The 27,146-nt window shown below is 42.9% G+C and overlaps 1 protein-coding gene across 2 annotated transcripts in view; it reads left to right on the top strand.

Moving 5' to 3' along the window:
* LOC111597917 (zinc finger CCCH domain-containing protein 18) overlaps window positions 1-25,858 on the top strand; it is a 32,278-nt gene extending 6,420 nt beyond the window's left edge. The window contains exons 1-9 of one of the 2 annotated variants that reach the window (XM_023312860.2): window positions 6,447-6,610; window positions 6,678-6,884; window positions 17,994-19,971; window positions 20,049-20,622; window positions 24,079-24,258; window positions 24,315-24,472; window positions 24,543-24,977; window positions 25,063-25,372; window positions 25,464-25,858. In XM_023312860.2, coding sequence (XP_023168628.2) covers window positions 6,782-6,884; window positions 17,994-19,971; window positions 20,049-20,622; window positions 24,079-24,258; window positions 24,315-24,472; window positions 24,543-24,977; window positions 25,063-25,372; window positions 25,464-25,658 — 3,933 coding nt within the window. In that variant the 5' untranslated portion in view covers window positions 6,447-6,610; window positions 6,678-6,781 and the 3' untranslated portion in view covers window positions 25,659-25,858. Of the gene's footprint in view, window positions 1-6,446; window positions 6,885-17,993; window positions 19,972-20,048; window positions 20,623-24,078; window positions 24,259-24,314; window positions 24,473-24,542; window positions 24,978-25,062; window positions 25,373-25,463 lie in introns of those variants that run through there. The other variant, XM_023312859.2, reaches the window with a different exon arrangement.
* The last annotated feature ends 1,288 nt before the right edge of the window (window positions 25,859-27,146 follow it).

Genomic DNA, 27,146 nt, shown 5'->3' on the forward strand with positions numbered 1-27,146 from the left:
GATCATGCATTGTGCTGCCCGTTTCCCAGTTCGTTTGCCACTAACGATAATGGCCGTCTTATCAATTGGCAAAAAAATGAGAAAGAAAGAAAATTTGTAACGCGTTTCATAATGCGGCTGCAATGGGGCCAAATTATTTTGGGACTGACCGCCATTATGCGCATTACCCAATGCGCTCCAATATATATATATCAAGCAGTATAAATAATGTCGAAATTGAGTCACTCAAACGATCGTTACCCTCATCCCCTGCACCGTTCCTTTCGGCTGACTGCTTTGTATGCCGCCCAAGCGTTGCGGTCAACAACATTTGACGATATCTGCCGAAACTGTATGGCATATCAATGAACTCGTCTTGCGATCAGCTGCAGATGGCAGACGCGTCTGCTCCCAATATTATTTTACGATATTGAAATTTCGAAATTTTAAGCGGACTTTGCATTTCCATTAATCAAAAACTATATTACGAGCCACTCGCGCACTTTTAGTATGTTTATATGTTTAGCATATTGATGAACCCGGCTCGCAATCAGCTGAAGTTGCTGCTGCTTACAATACTGATTTGTGATATTAAAATTAAAATTCAAATTCCAGCAGACTTTGCATTTTTATTAATCAAAAACTAGGTACTCACGTACCCAAATCATATAGTCATATATATCCATTCCATTAAATGCCAAGCTATACGGCATATGAATGAATTCGGCTCGCAATTAGCTCCCAAAATAATTTTACGATATTGAAATTTTCATCATTTTTATCAATCAAATATTATAAGTTACTCACGTGCCTACAGACCATACATATATATCTTCTATATATGCCACTCTGTATGGCATATCAATGAACTCATCTCTCAATCAGCTGTAAGCGCATTTGCCTCTAATTTAAAGTTACGATATTGAAATTTCGAAATTTTAAAATGCTTTCATCAATCAAAAAGTGTATTACGAGACGCTGACATACCTATAGCATATACATGCACATATATACTTACATATTTCAGCAGACTCTTGCATTTCTATCAATCAAATCAAATTAAATCAAATCACATCCCTCATAGCTGGCAGCTAATAATTAGACTCAAGATTTCAGCAAAAATTTGCATAAATTATGTTCCAATCGCCGCTACCGCTGGCCCAGTGGCTTTAATTACCCCGGCAGCGACATTTGGTATAGATAAAAGCCAAATAAAAAGTCAAAAAGAGAAAAAAATGTAAGACGGGAAAAGTGAAACTGCGTTGTGGCTTATGCAAGACGGAAGATGGTCGCACAGTTCGCATGCAACATGGATTATGAGTTGTGCCAGAGACCCAAAGAAGGAAAATATTGCATGCCTAGCGCCCTTTTTCCCACTGAAGTTGTTGCATGCAGCGTTGGCAGCTAGGCAGCATGCAACATGCGGCACGTTGCATGGGCTTGGGTGCCAATTGCCGATTCGTTTCTTCGTCGTTGACCTTTGCCACCGTCAACATTGCCGGAAATGTTGCCCGAGCTCGAAAGATGCAACCGAAAAACGAAACTGACACCCAGAGCTTTCAAAATTTCGTGCAGCCTCTTAGCGAGAATTGTTGGGTGAAAAACGAAATGAAAAGAAAAGAGTTGGGCAACAAACTGTGCTCATAACTAGAAATTGAATCAAAAGACTTAGGCAACGAACTTGGCTCACAGCTAGAAAATTAAACGAAAGACTTAGGCAACGAACTCGGCTCATTTGCTATTTACTCAGTAATTGCGCACAATTCTCGCTGCCCGATTCATATAATTGATAAATTAGAAAACATTTTGAAAACTCACTGAGCGAACAATCAAGGGCCAACTCAGCATTCGCCTGATGACGCTCATTTCGAACGCTGATGATCGATCGCTCTTCGGCACATGTGTGTGAGTTTCTTGTTCGATATGATACCTAATTGATTTCTGCACAGGTTAAAAGTCGCACAGCCAGCACACTGTGACATGTGAAAAATGGCACAGCAGCAGTCGAGAGCATACTCTACAGCTATTTTAGCTTAGGGTATTATCACTAAAGCCTTAGTTATGTAATGCCAAGCAGATATATACTCAACAGGTATTCTATTTAGAGGCTAATTGAAAGAAATTCCTTTGAAGTAAGCAAGATATGCTCAGATATAGATCGACGTCTTCATATATAAGGGCAAGCAGATTGGCTAAAGGTCAGGCAGATGGTCAGATAGCGCGAGTTTAGCTCTTAATCAAGATTATTTATGCTTTTCGAGCTCGCCCACGCCTTCTATATTTGAACAACAGCAATATGCCCTAGATTGAAATTTTCTAAGAAATAAATATTTAAAAATTTAATATATATACACATAAAATAATAACTGTAAATATCGAATACTTTTCACTCTATCAACGCATATTTCTGCTAGGGTATTAAAGCTTCAGCATCGCTAAGTAAAATATTCTTTTTCATCTTATTTTTTGCCCATGTAGCTATTGATACTCTCTGGGTTAATTATTGTATTATAAATTCGAAAAGTGAAATTTGTGTAGTCCAAATTTGTGTGCCCGCTGGGAGCAGCTCAGAGCTGAGAGCCACATTAATCATTGGCAGCTTGCCATTAAATAAGAAATTGATTTACATTTCTCATCAAAACTGCCGAAAAGCTGATACACTCCGGTACACTGAGATAGCAACGCTTACACACACACTTGTGTATTAGATGCACAGCTTTTCGTATTTCGGTAGTGTACAAGGCAAAGAAATTGCCACAAAGGCGCTGAGCAAAAGAAAACAGAGAGGAAAACAAAAAAGAAAAAAGTTGCAATGTAATGCCGCAGAGATTAACCTTCTAACATACATAATAAAGTGAAATATGTAGTCATAAATACAAACGTTTCCTAGACGGACTTGTGAGCTACAGTTTAGTGAGCTAACAAAGCGTGAAAATGACAGCGTGCTCGAGCACAATGTGAACAAGGGAATGGGAGCGGGGCGGGGCAAAGTGGGGCACTGCGACTGCGATGGTGAGATTGACGGCCGGCCATCAACGGGGCAGCCAAACAAAACGATGACAAACAATATGCGAACGGATATGAGACGAACTCAGTGAGGTTGGCATTGGCCAGTGACTATCTGTGTGTGTGTGTGTGTGTGTGCGTGTGGGCGCTAGCTTAACATTAGAATAGCAAATGAAATCTCTTTTCAACTTGTCAGCAGTATCTTAGGTATGCAATATGGCTCTAAATATGGCAAGTAGCAATTACTAATTTCTTTTGTGCGCTGCGCATGCAACAAGGGAATTTAGTTGTAAAAATCGAAAATGCAAAAAAAAAAAGAAAACGAAATAAATAAAAAATAGAGACAGAGACTGCTGCTGCTGCTGCTTCTTCTTATTTTCCTCGGCTGTCGCCGACAACCAGCTCAGCACAGTTCAGCTTCTACTTGGCTGTCTTTGTGTCTGGAAATGCCTCTGTCTCGCTGTCTGAGGTATTGAGCTCGATGCGGCATCCACTCACAGATGCCTGAGCATAGATATCGAAATGCAATTAAGTATTTGCCAAGTCGGCAAATGGACGTTGGAGCAGCAGCAGCGACGGCCACGGCGACGTCTCTGCTGCCGCTGCGAGCGCCACCAACAAAGCAAAAGGCGGCACGCATGGAAAAATGCAGTCGGAAAGCAGAGGTTCCAGCTATAGCTCTTGGTCTTTGCATAACTTTGACGTCGGCTTGGACTTCTACGGCTGCTGTTCGCCTTGGGGCTTGGCCATACTTACAAATTGGACTACACCTTCATTTTCACTTCGGCTTCGACATGGCTTTTAGACAGACTCAATTTCTGTTAGCTGTTTGTTTGCCCATTGCCCATTGCCTGTTGCCTGTTGCCTGTTATTTAGACTGAACCTGAACCTGAACCTGAACCCCCTTTCCAAAGGTCAGCGGCTGGCGCTGCGAGAACACACACAAAGTGGGCGAACGCGTTGTTTGCCTTTGCCTCAAACTTGGACTCAGCCTCACACTCGGACTCTGGCTCGCCTGTCTGCCTGTCTGTCAGTCCGTCAGTCTGTCCACTGGGGCTGTTGCCGCACTTTTGGTTTCACTTGACACGCTCGCTGGCTGGTTGTGGGGGCAGGCCCAGCAGGGGGAGCACCTGGGCTGGGCCTAGGCCGTCATTATGTTTACTGATTGTCTTGCTCTGCCTCATTCGCCGTGTCAAAGTTCAAGTTCAGAATCATTACTTCGCCCCTTCCAACGCTTGTTTGTTTCTGAGCCCCATTTTTCGTATAATTTAAAATAATTTGTATAAAATTAGCTACACACTACGCAATTGCAAAATTAGATACAAATTGCATTCAGCAAAGTTGTTTAATTGAATATATATATACATATATATATATGCTCAGAGCGAGGACGTCGCACAGGTTAGCTCCTACGCTTCGAAGCGCTACAAATTTTATGTTTATTACACCTTAATAATGCGTGTTTACAAACAAATCACGTTCATGGCGCAATCAACGCGCAGCAATCGGCATCGGCATCGGCATCGGCATCGTAGCATCGTAGCATCGACATCGGCATCTGGGCCTCGACCTGCTGCCAGTGGGTTCTACTTATACACATAGTCGTCGGTGTCCATGCTGACTAGTCAGCTTCCCATCAACGTCAGTCGATGCGTCGTTGCGTCGCAGCGGCTAGCGCAGCGCAGCGCACGCATCGCCACTCAAATTATATGGTAAAGCATTTTTATTGGCAGCTTCAAGCGTTTTGCGTACACTTAGCGAAACAAATTGTGACTTATTTTCTATGCCAAATTAAGACTTTCAGCTGTGAAGGTTTTAGCTGACTTCAAATATTATTTTTTCAATTTTTCAATTATTTTATGTAAGTAAAATTCTTCAACTGCGTAAATTTTCAGTTAACTGGGAAAATGTTATACCTTGCCTCAACTGCTGAAGTTTTTATATTAATAAATATTTTCATTTAATTTTTTAATTTCTAAATAGAAGAGTTACGTACAACTATAAGTTGTGACTAATATCAGTTTAACGGAAAAAATTTATATTATTTTGAAGCATTAAAATTCTTGCATTTATACAAAATGCATGAACAAAAAAGTATTTATTTATTATTTATATTTTATCGGGCATTTTATTTATTTATTATATTTTATCTGGTATAAAAATTGCTTAAAGTGTTCTATACACATTAAACAATTTTTATGCCAGATTCCAAACTGGAAACAATCTACATTATTGGTTTCTCTCAGTGTATGTGGTGCAATGCTAGAGCCTGGGCAGCCAGACGTTCTAGTCATGATCATACGCCGTCGCCATTGATGTCTAGTCGCTCGATTGACTTTAGCCTGTGGTGTGTTCTCTGTGTGCGAGTGTATGTGCTTGTTAGAGTGGAAAGCTGTCCTGTCTGTAAGTAAGCCAGTAAGTGAATGAGCACTGGGCAGTCGCTACAATTCTGAGTCTGGTTCTAAGCGCTCTCCGACTGCGGCTCTGGCTATGATTGCGGCTCGGCCTCTGACCAGGTGCCATAATGGGCATGCATTTTCTACCCATTACATCGCGCTGCTGCGTTGGCGTTTTGGGTGGGTGCGTGTCTGCCGTGCAGTGGTGCCCTGGACTGGACTGGACTGGCACACAAACTAAGTGGATGCTCATTGGCTGCGCCTGCTTAGCGCGGCCAGTTGCAGTCGAAGTCCTCGGGGCGAATGCATTGTTTAAATAGAGTTTGTTCGACTCGTATTCAAATATGAATATTATCGCGTTTGCTTAATCGCAATCAACATATATTCATGTTGTTGTTGTTGTTGTTATATTTAGCTGGAGGACACACCCAAATTGTCGGCCAGTTTGCTGGCTACCCGACATCCGCTTTTGTATTGATATTCGCTCCACTCACTCAAACTCCATTCCGCTCAGTGACAATGACAAAGGCGCGCTTCGAATTATATATGCCATATATCGTATGCAGACAGACAAAACACCCTCATGATGTACGTATTCTTGATTTTTTTTTGTTTTTTTTTTGTGCTTCGGCTAACGAGCATAACGCAAAACAAACTTGATTCGCTTTGGCCACTTCGTGTCGCGCCCCCTTTTGAAGCCACAAGCTGGGGGCGGTTAGGGTAACGCGGATTCGTCTACAGAGTCATTGGCTTTTTATTAATTGGCAATTATTCTTTTCACTGTCAGGTTTTTTCTTTTATTTCTCTACTTGTTTTCGTTTCTAATTTCTTGGCGGTTTATTGCGTTGTGTTTGTCTGCAAACGGATTATGCGCGGCATACGAAATCTCTTGTTAACAAAAATAGATTGAGGAAAACTTTTTTCCCTCTTTTTGTCTATCAAAACTAAAGCTTTGATTTAATTTTAATAACACTTTCGCTGGCAGTGGGGCACATGTGAACTGCCCATTAATAAAGCAAGTAAAAAGTTGATTTAACCAAAAAAAAAAAAAAACAAATAAACAAAACAAACTAAACGAGGTCGCGTCTAACCAGGCTTTCAAACCAACAAAAAACAACTCAACACATAATACGAACTAAACCGAAGGCGAATTGCATCAAGAACTTGACGTTGAGATATGTTTTTTCTTCTATTTTCTATTTCGATTTGCAGTCAAGATTTTAAACAAGGTTTCTAAGTCGAACCTAACACAGAATATAAAATGCCTGGAACGCCAGCTTAAAACTTTTCTCCCAGCCAAGTGAAAAATTGAAAGCGAACAGCAACAACAACAACCCCAGCAACGACTCACAGAATAATTATAGCTGATAAAAGAAAAAGTACTTGCAATAGGAGTCAAAATGCCGCCTCAACCTCAGCATCAACATGGAACAACAACAACAGCAGCGGCGAACGGCGGACCACGTGTCAGCTTCAATCGGGATGTTCATGTGAAGCGCATAGGTCAGTGTGTTGTGTTAAGGCATATAACCTCAAAATAACCACAACACACACACACCTACTCACACACTCACACACACACATACGCCTAAATACATGCCTAACTAAAAAGCCGTCATTAGTCTAATGATAAATTAGTTGAAACTCATTGTTAACAAAAGTAGAGCATTGGGCTAAGCATCGGCACATCAATCACAAAGCTCAGAACTGAAATCACACTCAAATTTATTTATAATAATAAGAGTTTTTTAAAGCCAAATTTACTATGTTTTTGCTGAAATGTTATAAAAAGTTGCGGAAGGCAAATTATGGAAGAAGTCGGCTCAGCTTGCTTAGAGCCACAGAATCTTTTCAAGTCGGAGTGCTTAAGGAATGCAAATGAAATTGAGAAATTGAATGTAATTCTTAGAAATCACTTATTTTTGCGATATTTGCAATTGTTAAAAATTATTGGTTTTTTCTGGAAAAAGAGAGAATGATATCTGTTAATTTTTCAGTATGACATATTCAAATTTTAATACAACAAATTTCTAAATTCATAAAAGAACTATAGATATTAGCGTAAAAGTTCCTACAGTCTCATACGAAATTTGAAAAAACTTTTGATAGCCTCAGAATGAACTTTTAAAGCTACTTTTTATATAAATTTTTCAAATTTGAAGTTGAAAAATTTTGGAAAAATTTTTTATTTGATTAATGAGTAAAAGAATAAAAAAAAAAATAAATAAAAAATGTAAAAGATAATAGATCAAGAAAATTTATTCAGCCTTGACAAAGCAACGAAGGATTCAATGAAGTCACTAGAGATTAGGAACCAGGAAAAGCTTTACAAGCCAAGCTTTTATACTAAATTCTTAAGCAAATAATATTAAATATAATAAATAATGTAAATAATAAATTTTAAAAAAATATTCACTGAAAATATTAAGTGGAAGAACAAGTTCCCATTGAAGTTTAAAATAAGCTGCAAGTATCACAGCAGCTGAGCTCAGTCAACAGCTGTTGACTAAAACATTCTTTCTCTTTTCTCAGCTGCTAGCTAAGTGTATTTTTTTCACTAAAGCAAATTTATTGTCTACTGTTTACCTACTTTTTACCTGTTTTGCCATGTCAATAATTGCATTTCTCCACACGGCTTTTGAATGTGCTCAATGTTTGCCGCTAGCTAAAATGATCAAAATACACAGATACAAACACACACACACACATATATATATACTGGCATCGTGACATACACGCTAATTTTGGTCAATCAATGCCGCAAACAACCCACGCTCCGCACATCGACAATCGGAATGACTACATAATTCAACTAACTAATTAACTGGGCAGTCGCAGTCAGCAGTAAGCTGCGAGCTGCGAGCTGCGAGCTGCTAGCTGATTGGGATTCTAAGATGGTCAGAGACATGGCAAGCGAATCACCTTCGTGCTAGTTCAAAATGGTTAGGCGACTTTGGCTTCGATGGTGCTGCAAAAATGGCATTTGCACATCCATCAATTGCATAATTCTTTGAACTGTTTTGACGAGTCCCAGTGTTGATATTGATTGCATGCATCATATATAGAATATATAAACACATATATATGTATATATATGTGGCTTGTATGTTTATAGGGGAGCTGGAAGCAAAGCAGTGGGCGAATAAGCCAGAACGAATGCCAAAAGCAATGCTCGTAACAATGCCGCCTCAACAATAAAATGTAGTTTACCTTGAGAGCTCGCACACAAGTCAGGCACAAATAACTATTTTAAATAAGTAGATATATATATATATATAATTTTTTTATAAGGCATTACAAGTTCCAAGTAGTGAGACACTCTCTACAGCTGCTGCTGCTGCGTCTGGTTGTTAAAGCCAAAAGTATCACTTTGCACATCAGTCTTTGGGTCTCGCACTGGCAAATGGGTGGCTGAGCCTGAAAAGAAAAAACATATATAAGTACGAGAGCTGTGGGCGGGCGTGCACGACTAGACAATACCCTAAAAATATCTTGTAATACTTTAAGCAGCTATAGGCAGGAAGGAACAAGCTCTTCTCGGAATAGTTGTACCTGAACAACTTTGGTTCTAGTTGTATGTTCTTCAAGCAATTTAAAGAACGTCATTGTACAAGTCAAACGTGTTTCTGTACCAAAGTTGAAGCTTATACTATATGAAGTAAGCTCTATTTGAACAATATGTGTTTGGTGTATTACAAATTGCTAATAATTTAAGAGCTGAATTCATCACAGAAAGCTTCAAGCCAAAGTTGACGTTCACAACTGAAGTTATTTATCGATTAGAGAAAAACTGGATGAGTTATAGAGTAAGAAAATTATTAATTTATATTGTCAAGTTTTCAACTTTTGTTTGCAGTGGATTGATGTTCCTGTCTCCATCAAGACAGGAATATATATGCCATATGGAATCATCCACGCCTTCTTCTACCAATTGCATAATTTTGCAAAAAAAGCTATTATACCCTAAATTCCCATTTTCACTGGGTTCAGGGTATAAAAAGCAACGAAAAAACTCATCAGTGGCACTCGCATTAAATATATATATGTATGTGTGCATGTATGTGTATGCGCTCAGGCTGGTACGACTGCCGACTGCCGACTGTCGACTGTCGACTGTCGACTGTCGCTGTGGCTGCAGCAAGAACTGTCTGTTTGTCTCCAGAGTCGACTACATTATTATTGTTATGATTATGTCTGGCAGCAGTTGCAGCAACAACAACAAGAACAGCAACAATCCTCCAGTCCAGTTGGGGCTGCATTTATAATTGCAGGGGCAATGCGATTTATACCAAAGCTAGAATGGAATTTATGGCCTCTGTCTGAAATGAAGAAATTAAAAATTGATTATGACAAAAGCGGCATAAATGTAAATTATTTAGCTGCATTTAGTAGATGCGCGCAGTCACTGGCTGGTCACGTTCGTTGCCTAAGTCTTTTGTTTTTGGCTTTCGTCTCGACTTGAATTTCCTTCTGCAGCTCACACTCAATATGGTCTAAACTCAATTTGTAATTAAATTGAATCTAGTTAATGTTTTGCAATCACCTCTAATTTCGGCCTTGGCAACTATGTAGTCGCAAGTGGCATTAAAAGTTTTGCTCTTCTTTACTTCAAATTGAGCTGAAATCGCGACAAGATCTCTTTGGCTAACTTGTTTGTGCCGCTCGTTAGATTGATGTGTTATTTTAATTAGATTTATTTGCCAAAATGATGGCTTAAAGTCTCATCTAAAAACGGCCAAGGCGCCATTTAACGATACAGACGGACGGAGCATGTGAGGGTTAGACGGAGAGAGAGAGAGGGAGGCAGACTACACGTAGTTAAGCATAATGTTTTAAATGACTTTGTTGTTCACATGCAAATTGAGGCAATTATGTGAGAAAATATAGATAAAATGATGATTTAATTTTAGCTTAAAAACATGGGTGTGTGTGAGTGTGTGTGTGCGTAGCAAAAATTAGCTGCCTGTGGGGTTAAAGCCACATTTCATTCCGAGCTGTTGAGGCTAATTTTGAGGCAAGTTTTGCTCTTTGCTTGAGCCTCACTTGATGAACAGCGAGTCAAGTGTATAAACAAACTTATGAATGTGAGTATATGAGTGCGTGTGTGTGTGTTGGTGAGTGCGATTGTGATGTCAGTGTATTTTAGCTCGTGGGCAACCTTGCGTAGCGACAAATTTGGCAGCAACGAGTCAAGCTGCTGCCAGCTGTTATTCCAGGTGTGTATGTAAGGCAGGTTGTTGCAATTATTATTGTTGTTTTTGTGATTATACTTGTTTATTAAGTGAAAAGATGCATATTGGCACTGCTGTGATCAGATTCTCTTAATTATTAAAGTTCAGCTGGCTAGTAAAGTCGTAAGTAGCTGCAATGTGCAATATATACTCTTGTCCAGTCTTGTCTATAAGTTGCTTAGATCTATGATGTTCGCGTGCTAAATTGGAGGTATATATATTTATGGCAGTTAGTGATATAGTTAATAAGTTACAGTAGACTGCATGTAGATCAGTCTACATAGATTGTAACTCACATATTTACATGGTGTAGACATTCTATATTAATTGATCAGATATGCTACATCTATATATATATAGTTTACATATATATAATTTTAGAGCTTAGATTTCCATGTTTTGTCCGCAGGTTACAGATTGATCTTCTTTACAGAAGGATCTATGAATTATGAACTCTTTGAGCTGTAGCAAATTTAAAAAAAAATTAAAATTAAAATAATTTATCCTATTTCTAGATCATCTGGCAAGATTCGTAGTCATATTAGTTTCATTTATTGCTGTTCTGTACTGTACAATCTGCATTAGAACACGCTGAGAGTTAGATGTGATCCACAAGAGTTGAACAACTGACATCCGTTGCGAATGACATAATCTTTGAGCAGCTGTTCAGAGGAGAGAGTACCTGACTTGCTGACCATAATGTGACTCATTAATTGATTCAATTATGGCACTGATCTTGCAACAAGTTGTCGTAATTGGGCATCCGCAGCATAGATCATGACGCAAGATTTGCAATTTGCGATTTGCAATTTGAACTCGTAATTAAATGAGCCGCTGTTTGCCACCGTGTTTTATAATGCATAAATACATATATTTTAATGAGCTCGCATATATTTTAATTAATTAAATTTAATTGTTAAAAACGACAGAAGAAAAGAGCAGAAACAAAATTAATTTAATAGGTATGCATCATTATGAAATTGTTGCGGCGTTTCCTATTCGTGCAATTTCTATGCCGTTTGCTTGCTGTGATTTTTAATTTATTTGACCAGTTTTGAATTTGATTAGCTGCTCAGCTCGTGGCCTGCTCTCTGCCAACGTATCGGAGTCTGATGGACTTGACTTGGAGCTAACTAGAGTATGATAGACTTGACTAAATGTGACAGCTGGTGGGAGTGGACAAAATAAATCGTTTTGCCAAGACTAAAATATCTTTAAATGACTTCCTTAAATGTGTTTGCCTAAAATAATTTACAGGGTATAGCAATAAATTACTATTTTTCTGATAATAAAAAATAAAAAAATATTTTGCTGTGCTTAAGTGCAAATGAAAGCGAGTTGAACTCAGGCGTAAGACTAGGGCTTGTTTAGCACACCATTTACAGGGTATTTTAGTACTATAATAAAGCATCATAAACAAAAATATGTATATATGTTTTAATTTTATTATTCAGCATTGTAAACATATGTAAATGAGCTCATTGTGCGAAAAGAAAACTGTGTCTAGAATGGTTGAAAAACCATAACAACTAATGAAGTTTTCAGCGATAAAGTGATGAGAGATTTCGAATAGAAATATGTAAATAATATATAAAAAATATTGTAATATACAATATAGTAAAATCAAATATCTTTATGAACAGACATTAGCTTCATTTATGAGTAACTATATCTAAAAAAAATTAATAATAAATTTATATAATATAATTCAGCTAAGAGAAACCAGATGCTCTTGATTTAGACTAACAAAACAAAAATAAATAATATAACATAATAATAAAATATAAATATAATATCCTTGCCTGATTCCATAAAATTATGATGTACGATTTGTGAATCTTTGTTATATCAAGCAATATAAAAAAGGAATGAAATATCTACTTAAATAAAAACAGATTCATTCGATGCATATATTTATAGTTACCTAACTGAAGCAGTTCGCTAGTATTACAGGGTATTTGCAAGCTGTTCATATGACAACATTTCACTAATTGTTGATGACTTTGTTTTGTGTTACGCCTACTACGCAATTTTCGCATGGAATTGCTTGTGCGCAGATTTTTGTCAAACCTGATTTTATGTGCCTGTAAAACTCTGCACCATGCGGGTGGCAAAGGGGCAGCCCGACGACGACGACTTAGAGGCAGATCTTTGGGGCTGTCTGGCAGCGCACGCCATTGCCACCATTAAAATGCCATTTAGGTTTTTTTAATTCATAATTTGCATATGTTGTTTTATAGTGCCAACAACAACAGCAATAATAACAACAACTGTCACAGCGAGCTGAAGAAACTTAATTAATAAGTCGCATTTTGGTTGTGAACTGCCCACCATTTCGCACTATTTTGCTTTTGTGACATTGGCGTAGGCAGCAGCCTCTCTCTCTCTTTGTCTCTCTCTCTATCTGCAGTTGTTGTGTGGAGTCTTGAGTTGCTGTGGCTCAGTCAGGTTCTTTGCCCGGTTGGCATTGGGTGTTATTGTCGTCGTCGCGTTCGCAGTTATTAAATTGTGAATTGAGTGAAGTGCTCGAGTGCCGAGGGTTATAAATTGTTGCGAATTGGGTAAATGGAGTTGTCGCTCATTGATCATCAGCTCAATCACGCCAAACGCCAACGAGCATCGGTCCAATCAAACATCAACTTCAAAACTCGAAAGTTCTGCTACGATTTGAATTTGCAAAGATTGCGTCATTTGTTTATCGAAATGTGTTATTGAAAAAGAGTCTCAGATTATATTTTATTTTCGGCACTCGAGGTGCCCGTCTATATAGACAGTCGCTCTGTGTGTGTGCGTGTTTGTTATTTGCTCTCACTTAATGTAGCTGTTGACAGCTGCTGTGCTAAAACAAGTTTGTCGCTTAAGTCTTTTGTGCGCAAATGAGACGCGTCCATTCTTTAACGAAAGTTTCTATTTGTATTTGTTTTGAAAGTCACGGCGACAAGAGATTTTAAAACAACAACAACAACTCAAAGATATTTTAATTGGGCTCAGCGAGGATGCTGCTTTAGTCGGCTTTTGAGTGCAGGCTCATGTCAAAATAGGCTAGCTTATTTGCATACTTGTCACATTGGAGAGCCTGGCTCGCTGACTGCCTTCAAGGACGTCCATGCGGCACAGCTCTTTTGATGTGATTAGGAGCCGCTTCTTCTACTGCTGGTGCTGCTTGTGCTGCTGGTGCTGGTGCTGGCTTGCCTTCTGCTCTTTCCCTTCCACTCTGGCACAACGATAAGCGCACAAGGGCATTCAATTATTTCAATTCTGGAATGAGTGCGCGGCCGTTTAGTATTGGAATTGCTGCGGTGCATGCGCTGGACCCGCCTAGATAAAGTTAAAGTTGGCAAAGCGGCCCGGCCTAGGCCCGACCCAATCGAAACTGAAAGTGCGCAGGTTAATTGAAATGCCCCAAAGGCGCGCCGAACGGCCCTGAGCGCCAAGATCTTTGGCAGTCGCTGCCTTCGCCTTCGCATGCGTTTCGTATCCCGAGTCCCGCGCTGCCATGGGGTGTTGCTTCATTAGCCCGCACGTCGCAAACTTGAACTTAGAGACCAGTAGGCAGTGCCCTAACAGCCTGTTATCTAGCTCAATGACAGGTTGTGGGCGCGTTTTGATATGAATCATTTGTTGGCCTAAACGTAACGCTAATGCCATTAAGCGTGGCTCCTAATGAGCCAAGCACATGCCATCATCATACATAAACTTAGCCAAGTGAAAGTCGGCGTCATGAAATATGAAACCAACAAAAACGACAACAAAATAACAACTGGCTGCTATTAGCAATATGAACTGGGACTTGGTCAGTGTGCTGTGATTTCTGGCTATCACGAAAACCAAATTATGTGCAACAACAAATGCAGCTATCACGAAAAAACCAAGCAAAAACTTGTTGGAGAGAGTGTCGCACTAGCAGATACCCTGAAAGCTGCGACAGAGTATAGTTTAGATAGTTCTAGTGCTTAACTGTAATGCATAACTGTATAAGCTATATACTAGGGAAGCTTCTAGTTAGAGTGAATGAAAATCTTAGGTTTGTTTGCTGAGACAGATGAAGAAGGCTTAATGCTGATCAAGCATACGCCACGTCTCCTGCTACATTTCCATTAAGCCATTAGACCCTATTTATGCATTTGCTAGAGTTTCAGGGTATTGAAAACGAAACGAAACGAAACTAAAACCGGAACAGGCGCTGAGGCAGGTTTGGTTTGGTGAACTGCTTGCAATAGGCCGGAAAATTGGATCAGATTTCTTATCGCAATGCGTCAAAGTTTTGTTGTGTTCCATATTTTTTTTTTGTAGTATTCAAATTCCTGTAGGCATGTAGAACTCATTCGGCATGGGCACACACAAATCATAGAGCCCGACGGGCGCTGGTTCGAGTTCATTAAGTGGATCGATGATTAAATTAATGAATGGCTTTCAGCAGCTCTTTGTGCCAGGTGTTGTTGCTGTTGCTGCTGCTGTTGACGCAGAGCTTTCGCAATCAATCATAGCTGCACTCCAGCCCAGCTCTCTGGGGGAATGCGGCATTGTAGAGCGTTTACTGTTACTTGACATTGACTTGAGCTTCAGTTTCACTCGCTGTGCTATCCAACTGTCGCTTAGTCGCAATTTATGCTTTCCTGTTGCCCAAATGCCCAGCCACAAAACGCGGCCACAGAAACACCTCAAGCTAAGAAACGCAACAGCAATGCATTCAGCTCAACAGCAACAACAACGACAACAACAACCGCAAACTGATGAACATGCGAGCGGCTCCTTGAGTAAACCTCAAGTTCGCATGTCGAGCGATCGTACAATATAAAACTACAGTGAAGTCTGCCGTGAGTGAACAATCGGGCTTGCACTGAATGTAAGAAAATGTTTCATTTCCTTCTGAAAGACGTTTCATATCTACTCTGCTTCTGCTTCAGCAATAAACGTATATGTTCGCTTATTGGGGTCTTCACTGTACGTACACACTTGTATGGTATGCGCTTCATAGTTACAATTTACCTTGACACATATCACGGAATCACAATTTTGCGTTTCGTTCATCATTTTGGCCAAGTCTTGGCAGCTCGCCTCGTCTCGCCTCTCTTTCTCCTTTACACAATTGAGAAAACTTCTCCCGCTTGACTGCTGGCTGTTTTAATGGGTTGTGAAGGCGCTTTGACACTTGCCACGCCCAGCTTGTCAATGCTCATTGTGTATCGTAATCAGTTTGCCACAGGCATTCGCCCGGCCAATGTGACAGGCTGTGAAAATGCAATCAGCTGTGTCAAGCTTACAGGTGAACGATAATCCCAATGGTGAGCAAGAGATTATATAGATTTACCTAGAAATCAGCTTAATGCATAATTAAGAAAACTATATGAGCTAAATGTAGGCAACAAAAAATGAAAATAATGAACGTATGTTTTATGAATCCATCCAGTGTTATAAGTGCTTTCTGATTGGGTAGATAGGGAAATACCTTTGTAATATTTAACCAGATTTGAAACCTAGATATAAATTGTTAATCTATAAATATACTACTTTAGTCTGTATAAGCAAAGCCAGTCAATTGCTAAGCTGCTATAAAAAAAAACAAATGACGCAGGCAACGAACTGGCAGTAGCTGAATGCTAAGTTTTGCTGTAGTATAATTAAAAATGGAAAAATATTAGGCATTCATTAACTAATTAGACTTTAACAAGTTAACGATTTAATCTAAGCAAAGAGCTCTCTTGAATTAACAGATTAGCTGCCTCAAATTTCCTCTCCTCAATCGACATTATAAAAACAAATGAAGACTTTAAAAAGCAGATCTGTGAAAAGGCTTAGTGCAATTAGACAACTTAATTATCTCAGCTCAACACTTAAATAAAAACTTTGGCTGCATCTTGATTAACAAATTAAATTCAGTTTTGTTGGCCAAGAGCGCATATTTTTCTTTGATAGTTCTTAGCCATATTTTCGAGGCAGAAGTCAGTTAGAGATCTAGTAAAAGCAATTACAATGTATGCCTACTTTATTATAGTTAGTCAGGACAAGGTCAACCTAATTGCTAGGCTAGCAAAACAAATGACTTAAGCAACAAACTAGAAGCGTTGAATGATATATGTGTATCTCTGTGTGTGTGTGTAAAAGGCATGTTCTATCGCTTAACAAGTGCTGATTGTCAAGATGTTGTGATTGCTCCCGTTCAGCTGGGCCCTAGCTGATGATGAGCTGATGAGCCGTAGAAAAGCAAGAATGAACAGAGACAACAAAAACCAAAAGGCAAAACGCAACAACAAAAAATGACTAGAAAAGAAACAAAGAGCTAAAAAAGCTATCAAAGAACACGCACGTTTCTGCTTTTGAGCTCTTCTGCTTTGGGTTGCTCTGGTTGTGGTGTTTGCTGGTCCGCAATCTTGTATTCGGTCATGATGATCGCTATGTTGGCTGCTGTTGAAGATGGAGCGGCACGTTTTTTGTTTTCGGGGTATTAAATAATAATGATTATGAACAACAAGTGAGGAAGTGGCTGAAGAATCTTTATGATCTCTTCGAATAGAAGCGACCGAATAGTAGCGCCTCGTTCAGCTCAACTAAGATGCTTCAATGGCCATTAGCGCTTACAGCGCCCGATTACAGACTACACGTACCATAAGACGAGCAGAGAAGGAGAGAGGTAGAGGGAGCGGGAGCGGGAGAGCAAGAGACGTGGGCTAATGCCGCTCTATCCATTGTTAGTGGCAACGTTTCAGGCTGCCTTATTTAGCAGGGGCAGCTGTTGCCAATTCACACTTTGAGACTGGCCCAACAGCTGCGGCTAGTTGGTAAATTCGTATTACATCATCGCCAGCGCAGCCGACCTCTCGTCTAATGTGCTAATTGTCATTACATGAATGCCAACCAGAGCATTCGAGACTGGAAATTGATGCTGTTCCTTGTTTCAGAATCAGTTCCGAAAATATGAATCTCTAACTGGTTAAGTCTTGTGCTTAGCTGAACTTTCTTTACGCTTTCTGAAGCTCTTACCCCAAAAATTGAGTTAAATAGGCAGCTTTACTGTTTGTTGCTTAATCAAGAGTTAACAACTTTCAGATCGCCTTCCTTTTCGCTGAATATGAGCTGTGTAGTTCTTATGTGAGAGATGTGGAAACTCCTTATCTATCTCTCTCTTTCTACTATGTAGCTCTTCTACAACTCTATCTAAAAGTGAACTAGCTCTATCCTGACTTCTCCAACAACAATCCCTCTCTCTCTGCCTATTTCTCTCTCTTTGTTAGCGAAAGAATTCTTATATCCAGGATCTCTCTCTCTCTCTCTGTTTTCTGCTCTCTGCCTGCTACTTAGTTCATACTATCTCATCTCTTAACCCTTTACTAAACGAAACTTCACAGCTTATCCATTCATACTTTACTTTTATGCTTTGCAGCCAAGCGCCCAAACGAACCGTCTGAGTACGACTACGAGACAACAGATTTAGCGCCGATTGGCTTAGAGGGCTACCATCAGCTACCGCCGGACATCGATCCGGAGGACATACGAAAGGAGGCGGCTCTAGTCATCGCACAGGCCGGCCAGCATCAGAGCAAGGCGGCCAACGGGGATAATATACCCACGTTTCGTGTGAAGCAGAAGCCGCGTCAAAGCTCAAACAGCGATTCGCAGCGTTTCCATTCGTTGCCCACGCGTCGCAAAAAGGGCAAGCCTGTGGCACGCAGCGTGAGCGACGCCTCAGCAGCCAAGAAACCAGCCAAACGTCCCTCGATCTTTGGCCTATTCAGTCGCAAGAGCGACACGAATGTTAGTCAATTGGAGCGAGATCCACGCTTCGAGGACGGACCGCCAGGCCGTCGTTTAGTACGCAGCAAAAGTGATGTTGGCAGCGCTCAAAAGGATTCACGCAACAGCAAAGTGAGCAAGAAGAACGACACAGCGAGTACAGCGGCCAAGCAGCAGCTGAGTCCCATCATCGAGCAGACGCAGCGGGAGGACTTCTTTGAGCAGGACTATTTCCGGGAACGCGAGCGACGCAAATCGGACGCTGTTACTGTGCGCGAAAAGCATGAGAGCGGCCAGGGTCTGAGTGAGCTGCTCTCACGCAGTCGTTCCAAAGCGGAGCTGGACGGGCCGCTGTTGAAGAAGCAATCAGTAGTCGGTGCACCAGGCACAGCAACAGGTTCATCCATATCCGCTGGCATACGGGATCGCATTGAGACATTAAAGTCCAAGTCTAGCGAAAATATGCACAGTTCACAGCAGCCAGCGGAGCGTTTGCCGCTGACCAGGGGCCGCACCGTCAATGGCCTGGTGAAGCGTTTGTCCATGGAGCGCTTCTCGCCACAACCGGTCATTAGTCAGCCGGCCTTCTCCTACATAAGGCCCAACGAGGGCATCACCTACGCCCAGCTTGATCTGAGCGACGAGCCGCAGCAGCAGCAGCAGCAACATCAGCGTGTTTCTGGCCGAGATTCGCGTACACCGCAACGCGAATTCCCACCACCAAGGCCACCTAGAGCCACCGACCGACCTTTGAGGAGCTACTCACCCATGCAGAATGGAGGTGGGGGAGCAGCAACTCCGTCCAGACTGGCCAGCTCCCATTCGCCATCGCCATGGCAACAGCTTAGTCCACGCAATCTCAGCGATGAGGATGAAGGTCTCGGCTTCGAGACACGCAAATTGTATTATGAGGAAGAAATACCCAAGCAGGAACGACGCGCGGAACCACCTATTGTGCCCGTTATCAGAAGCGTCAGTCCAGCGCCCTATCTCGATGAGCTGGGCTACAGACGAGCGCAGCTCGAGAATCGCATATTGACGCGTCGCTTCGGCGAGGTGGCCACATTGGAGCGTCAGCATAACTATAAGCAAGAGCGCGAAAGATTCCGTGATTATCCCAGTCCTGAAAGGGAGAGGGAAAGGGAACGTGAAAGGGAAAGGGAAAGAGAAAGGGAACGGGAACGGGAACTAGTTGCCGATGAGCGTTATCATCGACCCGTTCAGCTGGAGCTGGAGAACAGTACCACACTGCCGAAGATAGAGAAGAGCTCGCGCTATCGCCACACCAAGTACTATGATGATGGTAGTGGTGGCATCAAGGAGACCTATGTGCGCGAGACCCAAAGGGATGGGCAGGTGCGCGAATCGCGGCATCGCGAAAGACTCGGCTCCTCGCCACGCGAGCTCGAGGAGCAGGAGCCGAAGAGCCTGGACTCCCAGCTGACTGTGGGCACGGATCAGTACAGATCCTCGCCAGAGCTGCGCAGCACAGAACGCGGCCGACTGCAGGACTATTGGCAGAGCAGCCTCAAGCGTGACAAGCTGCAGCAGCGCAGCTTCGACAAGGGCGACTCTGGCATTGAGAATGATTTCCGCAAGGAATCGTTCAATGGCGATTTAACCACAAGGTAAGTCTGAGCTGGTCACTTGTAGTTGCACTAGAGCCATCCATTATCCATTGCTTCCATTTGTTGCCCTCGCTTAGATGGCGCAAGCGCACGGCCCTTGATGATATGAGGGCTTGCGAGTCCTTTTTGCGCAAGGAGCGCCGCGAGAGCGCCCAGCAGCTGCAGGAGCTGCAGCGTCTGCGTCGTGAGCACAGCTATGTGTATAGGGAACGCTCCATAGACGATGGCTCCCACTTTGATCCGCATCTGGACAAGTATCCAGTGTCTACGAGCACCTTGCGTCGCAGAGAGCAGCAATCGCAGCAATCGCAGCAGAAACAGCGCGAAGATTCCAGCACGCTGAAGCGCAACAAGAAGCTGGGCGGCTTTGAGAAAGTGAAGCAGCTGTTCACAGGTAACGGCGGCAGTGGCAGCAACGGCGGCAGCGGTCGCAGCAGCGGCAGCAATGTCTCCAGCGGCAAGAAAGACACACAGTCACGTCTGACCAATGGCACCAGCAGCACGCTGAGCCGCCGTGACAAAGATAAGGAGAGGGCCAGGCTGGAGAAGGACAAGGAGAAGGAGCGCTACATGGTACGGGAGGAGGAGATGCGTTCACGCTATCGCGAGCATCATCAAGCATCAACCGAAGAGACCTCACGCGAACCAAAGGTAAGTCCGACTCTTAATGGCCAAATGATGGCGCTTGCTCCACAGGTCGTTGAACCTCGCGTATGGGTCAGCTGTGTGCGGCTCTTTGGTCATGGGTTTGGCTATTATTAATTTCGAATTAATCAAGTCTTGCGGCAGTTGCGTCGCCCCCAACTACGTGCGAATTTGCCTCTTTTTTTGCAATTTGATTACATTTGTTAGAGTATGCGAAAGGGTCTTTGATACACGACATGAAAAGTGACACAGTGAAGGAGCAACTCACTGTGCAAAGGCAAAATAGTAACTGATGAAGCTTGAGCTGTTTGCTTGCCAATTGCTGCTGTTTGCCCAGGTTTCCTTGATCATATGATGTTGAGTTGTGACTCTATTTTCATCAGCGAATAATTGTATTGAATGGGTCAGGCTAGCTTGAAGGAATGCTGCATTGCTTTCCTGATCTTTGACTATCTCAACTCAAGTCTGAGTAGTTGCAATGGTATCATATCTTAACTAACATCTATATCTGTTGGTAATAAGAATTGAAAATGAATTCAGTCAGATTAAAACTAATTTAAAGTAATTTCTATTGAATCTATATTCCTCTCATTGACTGCTTGGGTTCACAGAACTATTGCCATGCCTTAAAGATATGTTCAAATTGAGAGTAAGTCAAGATAGATGGATGAAAGGGGAGCTATATAAAGTAGAACTCTAGCTCGACTTCCACTAGTTTGAGCCATAAATAAAAACTCTGACAAAACTAACAGCAGAGCAGCAGAGTTTCTATACTCGACAGCATCTTAAGCAGCTCATAGATCGATCACACATCATCATCCTATAGAAATCTCAAGCTTTCTACTAGCTTCAATCTGAGCACTGCCTCAAATAGTCACTAAAGCTGCTCGGCGAGGGTATTTCAAGTTCGTATTGGCCTTGTTAACTATGCCATTCTTTCTATAGATTTGTATAAATTTGCTGTTTGTTAAGGCGCCTACTTCCTGCTCACAGACGCTGTCCAGGTGGGCGTCTGGGCATAGCCGAAAATGGTGCAGCGTTTCGAGTAGACGTCATGTCAGCTGGGGGCCACTTAAAGAGAGAGAGACGGTGCGAGAGAGGGAGAGGGAGAGCGACACTCTTGAGGGGCAAATCAAATCGAGTCTAAATCAAGACGTAGCATGCCATAAAGAATGCTTGAAATTGTGTTTAACAACAATAATAACAGTTGGCCAAATAGAGTTGAGAATTCCGCAAGCTGACGAGGCGTCGCTTAGCGTTTAGAGCTAGAACAAAAGCGCGAGACCCACGCAGCAGCTGTCAGTAACTCAGGCCAGCTCGGCCTCACCTCTCGCGCTCTGTTGTCGCTCAAGAAAGCTGACAGCAAGACGACGGCCAACGGGGCGTATGAGAAATTGATTAAAGCTGCGCACAGATGCCATATTGCAAAACGCTTTTGCCTGGGCTGAGGCTACTGGCAATAGTTGGGCAACTGCAACAGTTGCCGCTGCTGCCACTGCTGCTTAGCTAATTTGCAATGCTTGAGCGGATTTGTGGGCCTTGCAGACCTTGCCAAGAGGATGTTACTGACTGGCCTAAAGCTACTGAGTTCGTTCTAGCGGATGTTGCAACGACACGCATCACCACACAATTGGCTGAGCGACAAACAAATTAGCGAAATTCTTTGGCGAATTTCGGTTCGATAAGGCCGAAATCCTGCAGGCAAGCGGGGGCGTCCACTGCCACTCGATACAATGGCCAAAAGGTGTGGCCCTGCCTCTTGCTCTGCGTGTGTGTCAAAAAGTGTTTGCGTGCCGCAGCGAGCGAAACTTTCGAGTGGTAAACGATTTGGACAATATGCGGCTATTATTCATGCTCATGCCCGATGGCCATAAAAATCGCGGCCCAATAAACGTTTTAAACAAGAAATACACATAAAGTGCCGTGGCATTCATTTTCGAAGATTCTACATGACCAAAAAAAAAGAAAAATAAAAATAAAAAATAAAAACAAAATAAATAAAAAATAAAATAAAGCCAATAATGTTCTTCGCTAATTTATGGCTGCGACTCAGAGGCCATAAACTAAATTAAGGCGGCATTTGAATATTTGATATTTATTTCCTCTTACTTCGGTGGGTGCGTAAGCGACACAGCGCATTGCTGGCTGTCTTGGCTTACCTTTCGTTCACATTCCAATGCAAAGTTTAGTTTGTTAGTTTGTTACGGACTCACAAATCAAAACACAACTCAGCCTGATCTAGTTGAGGCTGCTCGACCAAGCGCTACCCTCACCCTGAGCCAGGCAATGCGTTTTTCTCTTTAAGTTCGAATTCCCATGGTATATGGATATCACGTTTGAGTTATTGAAAATTAATTCAATATAAATTTAAAATAAATCGAAATTGTATATATTATACAAGAAACTAGAAGTCAAATATAAAGAGTCTAACTTGAAGGAGGTGGGAGATTTGCTTAATTAAGTCTTCAGCGGATTTCATAGAATGCTAATTTAGCGAACTGATATACAAAGATGAAAATGTCAAACTTGAAAGTTGAAGAGATTCATACGGAAAGATGTATGCACTGACGGACGGAAAGACAAGCGATCGGATAGATAGAAGCACAGACAAATAAACAGACGGATGGCTAGATGGACGGCTATATGGGCGGCCTGAAAAATAGATTAACGAAAAAACAGACAAATCGGACAAAGAACTACGCGATTTGATAGACAAATGCACAAGCTAGGATTGAACGGACGGACAAGCAGATAGATGGATGAAAGGACGGATGGATGGACTGACGAGCGGATGGAGAATGGAGATGGAGATGGAGAAGGCGAATAGACAAGACAAAAAGGCTGATAGACGGACTGATAGATTGAAAGGGGGATGGACGAACGGACGAATAGACTGAAAGCTGGACGGGCGCATGGACGGATAAACAAACAAACAGCCATATGGACTCACAGAAGGACAGTTAGGCAGACAGTTAGACGAATATAGGGATGGACAGATGTTGATTCTGATCAGCACTGATCACAGCAACTTCTGCCTCTTACATGCCTGGCAATAAGCACAGTATACCCCACAGCTGCAACTCGCCATGGGCTCAAGGCATACAAATTAAATAAACATAAATACCCTGCCACATGCAGAGCAGGCATGCAGCACACTCGACTCTCTCGTAGACCATAGAGCTACCTGCCTAAAATGCTTAAGTATATATATATATCGTACCAACCACAACTGGGCCAAAGTCTCAAAACAAGTTTGTTTGCAACGTGAGCTCGCATTGTTGTTGTTGTTGTTGTTGTTGCGCCCCCACAAGCCGCAGGCAAAGCCACACAGTCACTCATTAGGCAAGGCAAGACAAGGCTCAAGCAAAAGGCCACCTGCTCCACATAGCTGGGGCAACCTGCTGCGAACCTTTGACCCGCTTGATATGCAAATTTGCAAATTTAACCAAATCTTCTATGCAGACTATGGACATCTCTATGCGCCGACGGCTCTCCACGCCGAAAGCTAGTCCGTTGCTGTTGAAGAAGCCGCCCAAGCAGAAGACAACGCTCACCAGCTCATCATCGACGCCCATCAAGGCGGAGAAGACCAGCTGGTTCAAGTCGCTGGATCGTCGTGCCAAGAGCAATCCCAAGGAGCAGGCAAGTGCACTAACTTCCTCTTTGATCGCCGTCGCTGACAAGATTCTGGCTTGCAGCTCAATGTTTCAGTGAACGGACACAGCGAGACCAGCTCCAGCTTGAAGCGCAGCAAGCGCAATGCCAGCGCCGCCCCAGCCAAGAATTTGCGTTTCTTCGGTGACACCGACTTGGACTCGAATCCGCCAACCATCTCAAAGGCCAGCAGCATGCCGAGGTAAGTGCAACGAGGCATGATCTCTGCTCCGTTTTATTGACACAAAACTCTGATCTGCTGCCACTTGCAGACGCCGTCCACAGCTGTCGAAGCACTCGCAGAGCGCCTATCACTTGGATCGCAGTCCGCCGCCGCCGTCGCGCGACTATCGCCAGAGCCTGTCGACAGCGACGACGACAGCGGCGACGACGATGACACCGACCGGAGCACGGCAGCGCGCCAGCTCGATGCAGCACCTGGAGCACGGCAGCGATGAAGTGGACTTCCGCAAGCGTCGCCACTATTCGCGCTCCCGCGAGCTGCACGACATCTCGGAGAGCGGCTCGGAGCCGGAGCCAGTGGAGCGACACAAGCGTGGCCCAACACAGCGTGCCATGTCGCTCGAGCGTTCAGCCGATCTGCCAAAGCGCTACGAGGATAGGCCGCTGCTTGGACCCCCAAAGCCGGCGCGCAGTGCCGAACGTCGCGGACTGACTACGAGTGCAGTCGATGGCGGCTACGGCAAGTAAGTAAAGAAATGGATGTAGATATATATAGAGTGTGTGAGAGAGGGAGAGATTTCCATTGCTCAAACACCTTTTCTTCTCCAGGGAACGCTATCCGGCGGAGAGCTCCGGCACAGAGGGCGAGTCGAGCTTGCACAGCCAGCGCAGCGTGGTTTATTTGCATGCCACCACAGTGGGCGACATACCACAGCCATATAATCTGCGACGTCGCTCCATGTCGCGCGACGATCTGCGCAAGGGCGGAGCAGCGGCAGCTGGAGCTGCTGGCGGCAAGCCCCCCTTGCAGCCCATGACGCGCACCGTCTCGCGCTCAGTCTCCATGCTGGCGCCCTGGAAGCCCAAGCACATCAGCGAGGGCTACGAGATCAACTATTCGCAGGAGCAGAACAAGCGCGTAGGTTGACCTTTTATACTCAGTGTGTAAAGGGTATTGGTTGGGGTCGATCCTCTGTAAAGCCATCTAATTCCTAACTCTTCTCTGACAGATCTCCACGCTGCCAAGGAAACCGCCGCCGCACAATGGCGCCACCAGTGCGAGCACGCTGAGCCGGCTGGGCCGCAAGCAGGAGTCGTCATCGTCCACCAATCGACGCCACAACGGCTACCCAGTGGATGAGCGTCCTCCGCCCTCGCGTTCGCTGCTGTCCGCATCGAATTTACGCAGCGCCAAGACAAAGTGAAGGGCGTAGGCATAGGTAATCAGACCAAGCCAGGTGCTGCCGCTGTTATTATTTAACTATACCTAGTTGCTAATCGTAATCCGAATCGAAACATATTTCTAATCAAACGCAAAGCCCGCTTAAGCTGCAGAGCAACTGAATCTGAAGCCCGGGCCAGGCGGCATTTAGCTCACTAAGGACTCTTAACCCTTGTTGCAATTCTCGTCATATTGTAAATGTGAAGTGTACTTAATATATATATATATATATATATATATATACTTAAATATATATTTTTAATAAACACAAATCTTAACTTAGCTAAGAAAATCACCCAGTTGTTTTAACTGCAGCACAGTGCTACTAAAACTTTAGTCGATACATGCACCACATGGCTTTCGAACTCCCTTTTCTCTCCTCTTCGAACTGCAAATCAAACTGTAGCCAAGGCACGAATCCTAAACCTTTTCTCGAATTACTTCAACAATGACTTGCTCCTCTTTTTCGGAAAAAACTTACAGTTATACTCGAACTTTAGCTGAGAAATAGACCCAGCTAATTTTCGAATTAAGCGGCTTTTATGCTGCCGCCCGGATCGTCTTTCGATAATCTACGAGTTAATCATTAAATAACTACTCCTCAAACTGTATACAATATAAAACCTTACATTGTTTTAATTTACTTCTATAGCGATTTTAGATGTCCTTTGTGTGCAACAACTACTAATTCAGCAACTCTTGCTTTAAGTATAGTCGACACACAAACCTCATTCGGTAGTTGGAGTATTACGCTTTCGACAACAGCTATTAACTCAACAATCTTGCTATAGTCGAGATACGAACCGTAATACGAATTCGAATTGCTTCAACAATGTTTAAAGTTTCTTTCCCCTCTTTCGACAACAGCTGACCAAAAAGTCAATAACGAAATTCTACTCTAAATTCGACAATAGTTCCCCTCTTTCGAAAACAGCCTGTAAATCAACAACTCAATGCCACTCAAACTGTAGCCAAGACACGCACCGCCATCGACTGTTTCGTATTGCTTGAACTGTGGATTTGCCACGCCTTCCTCTCAGCCGCCGTCAGCTGGTGGGACAAGTCAACAAATAAATGATTTCTTTACGCAACTAATAAATTATTCGCAGCTTCTGGCTTTCTCTCTCTCTCTCTCTCTATCTGCCTCTCTTACTCTTAGGTCTTAGCTTGTGTCAACAGGCCACTTCCACTGCCAGCCCCACAGCAAATTTCCGCTGCATCCTTCAACACGCTGCTGCAACTTCGGCTGCTGCTGCTGCTGCAGCATTTTCAAGGATAATTGCGAAAAATACAGCTGCAGAAGTTTTTCTTTAAAACGCTTCGACTCCAGACAGTCAGCCAGCCAAGCTGAGGCAGTAGCTGCTGTGGCCGTGGTATTTCAAAGTTCAGCAATAAATTTATAGCCCCGCTTTCTGGCTCCGCCCTGCTCCGTGCTCGCTGCGATCCAGCATTTGCAATCAGCAAGTGAAGC

This window comes from Drosophila hydei, unplaced genomic scaffold (assembly GCF_003285905.1).
Source record: "Drosophila hydei strain 15085-1641.00,03,60 unplaced genomic scaffold, DhydRS2 tig00008130-arrow-arrow-pilon, whole genome shotgun sequence".
In the NCBI taxonomy this organism is placed as follows: domain Eukaryota; kingdom Metazoa; phylum Arthropoda; class Insecta; order Diptera; family Drosophilidae; genus Drosophila; species Drosophila hydei.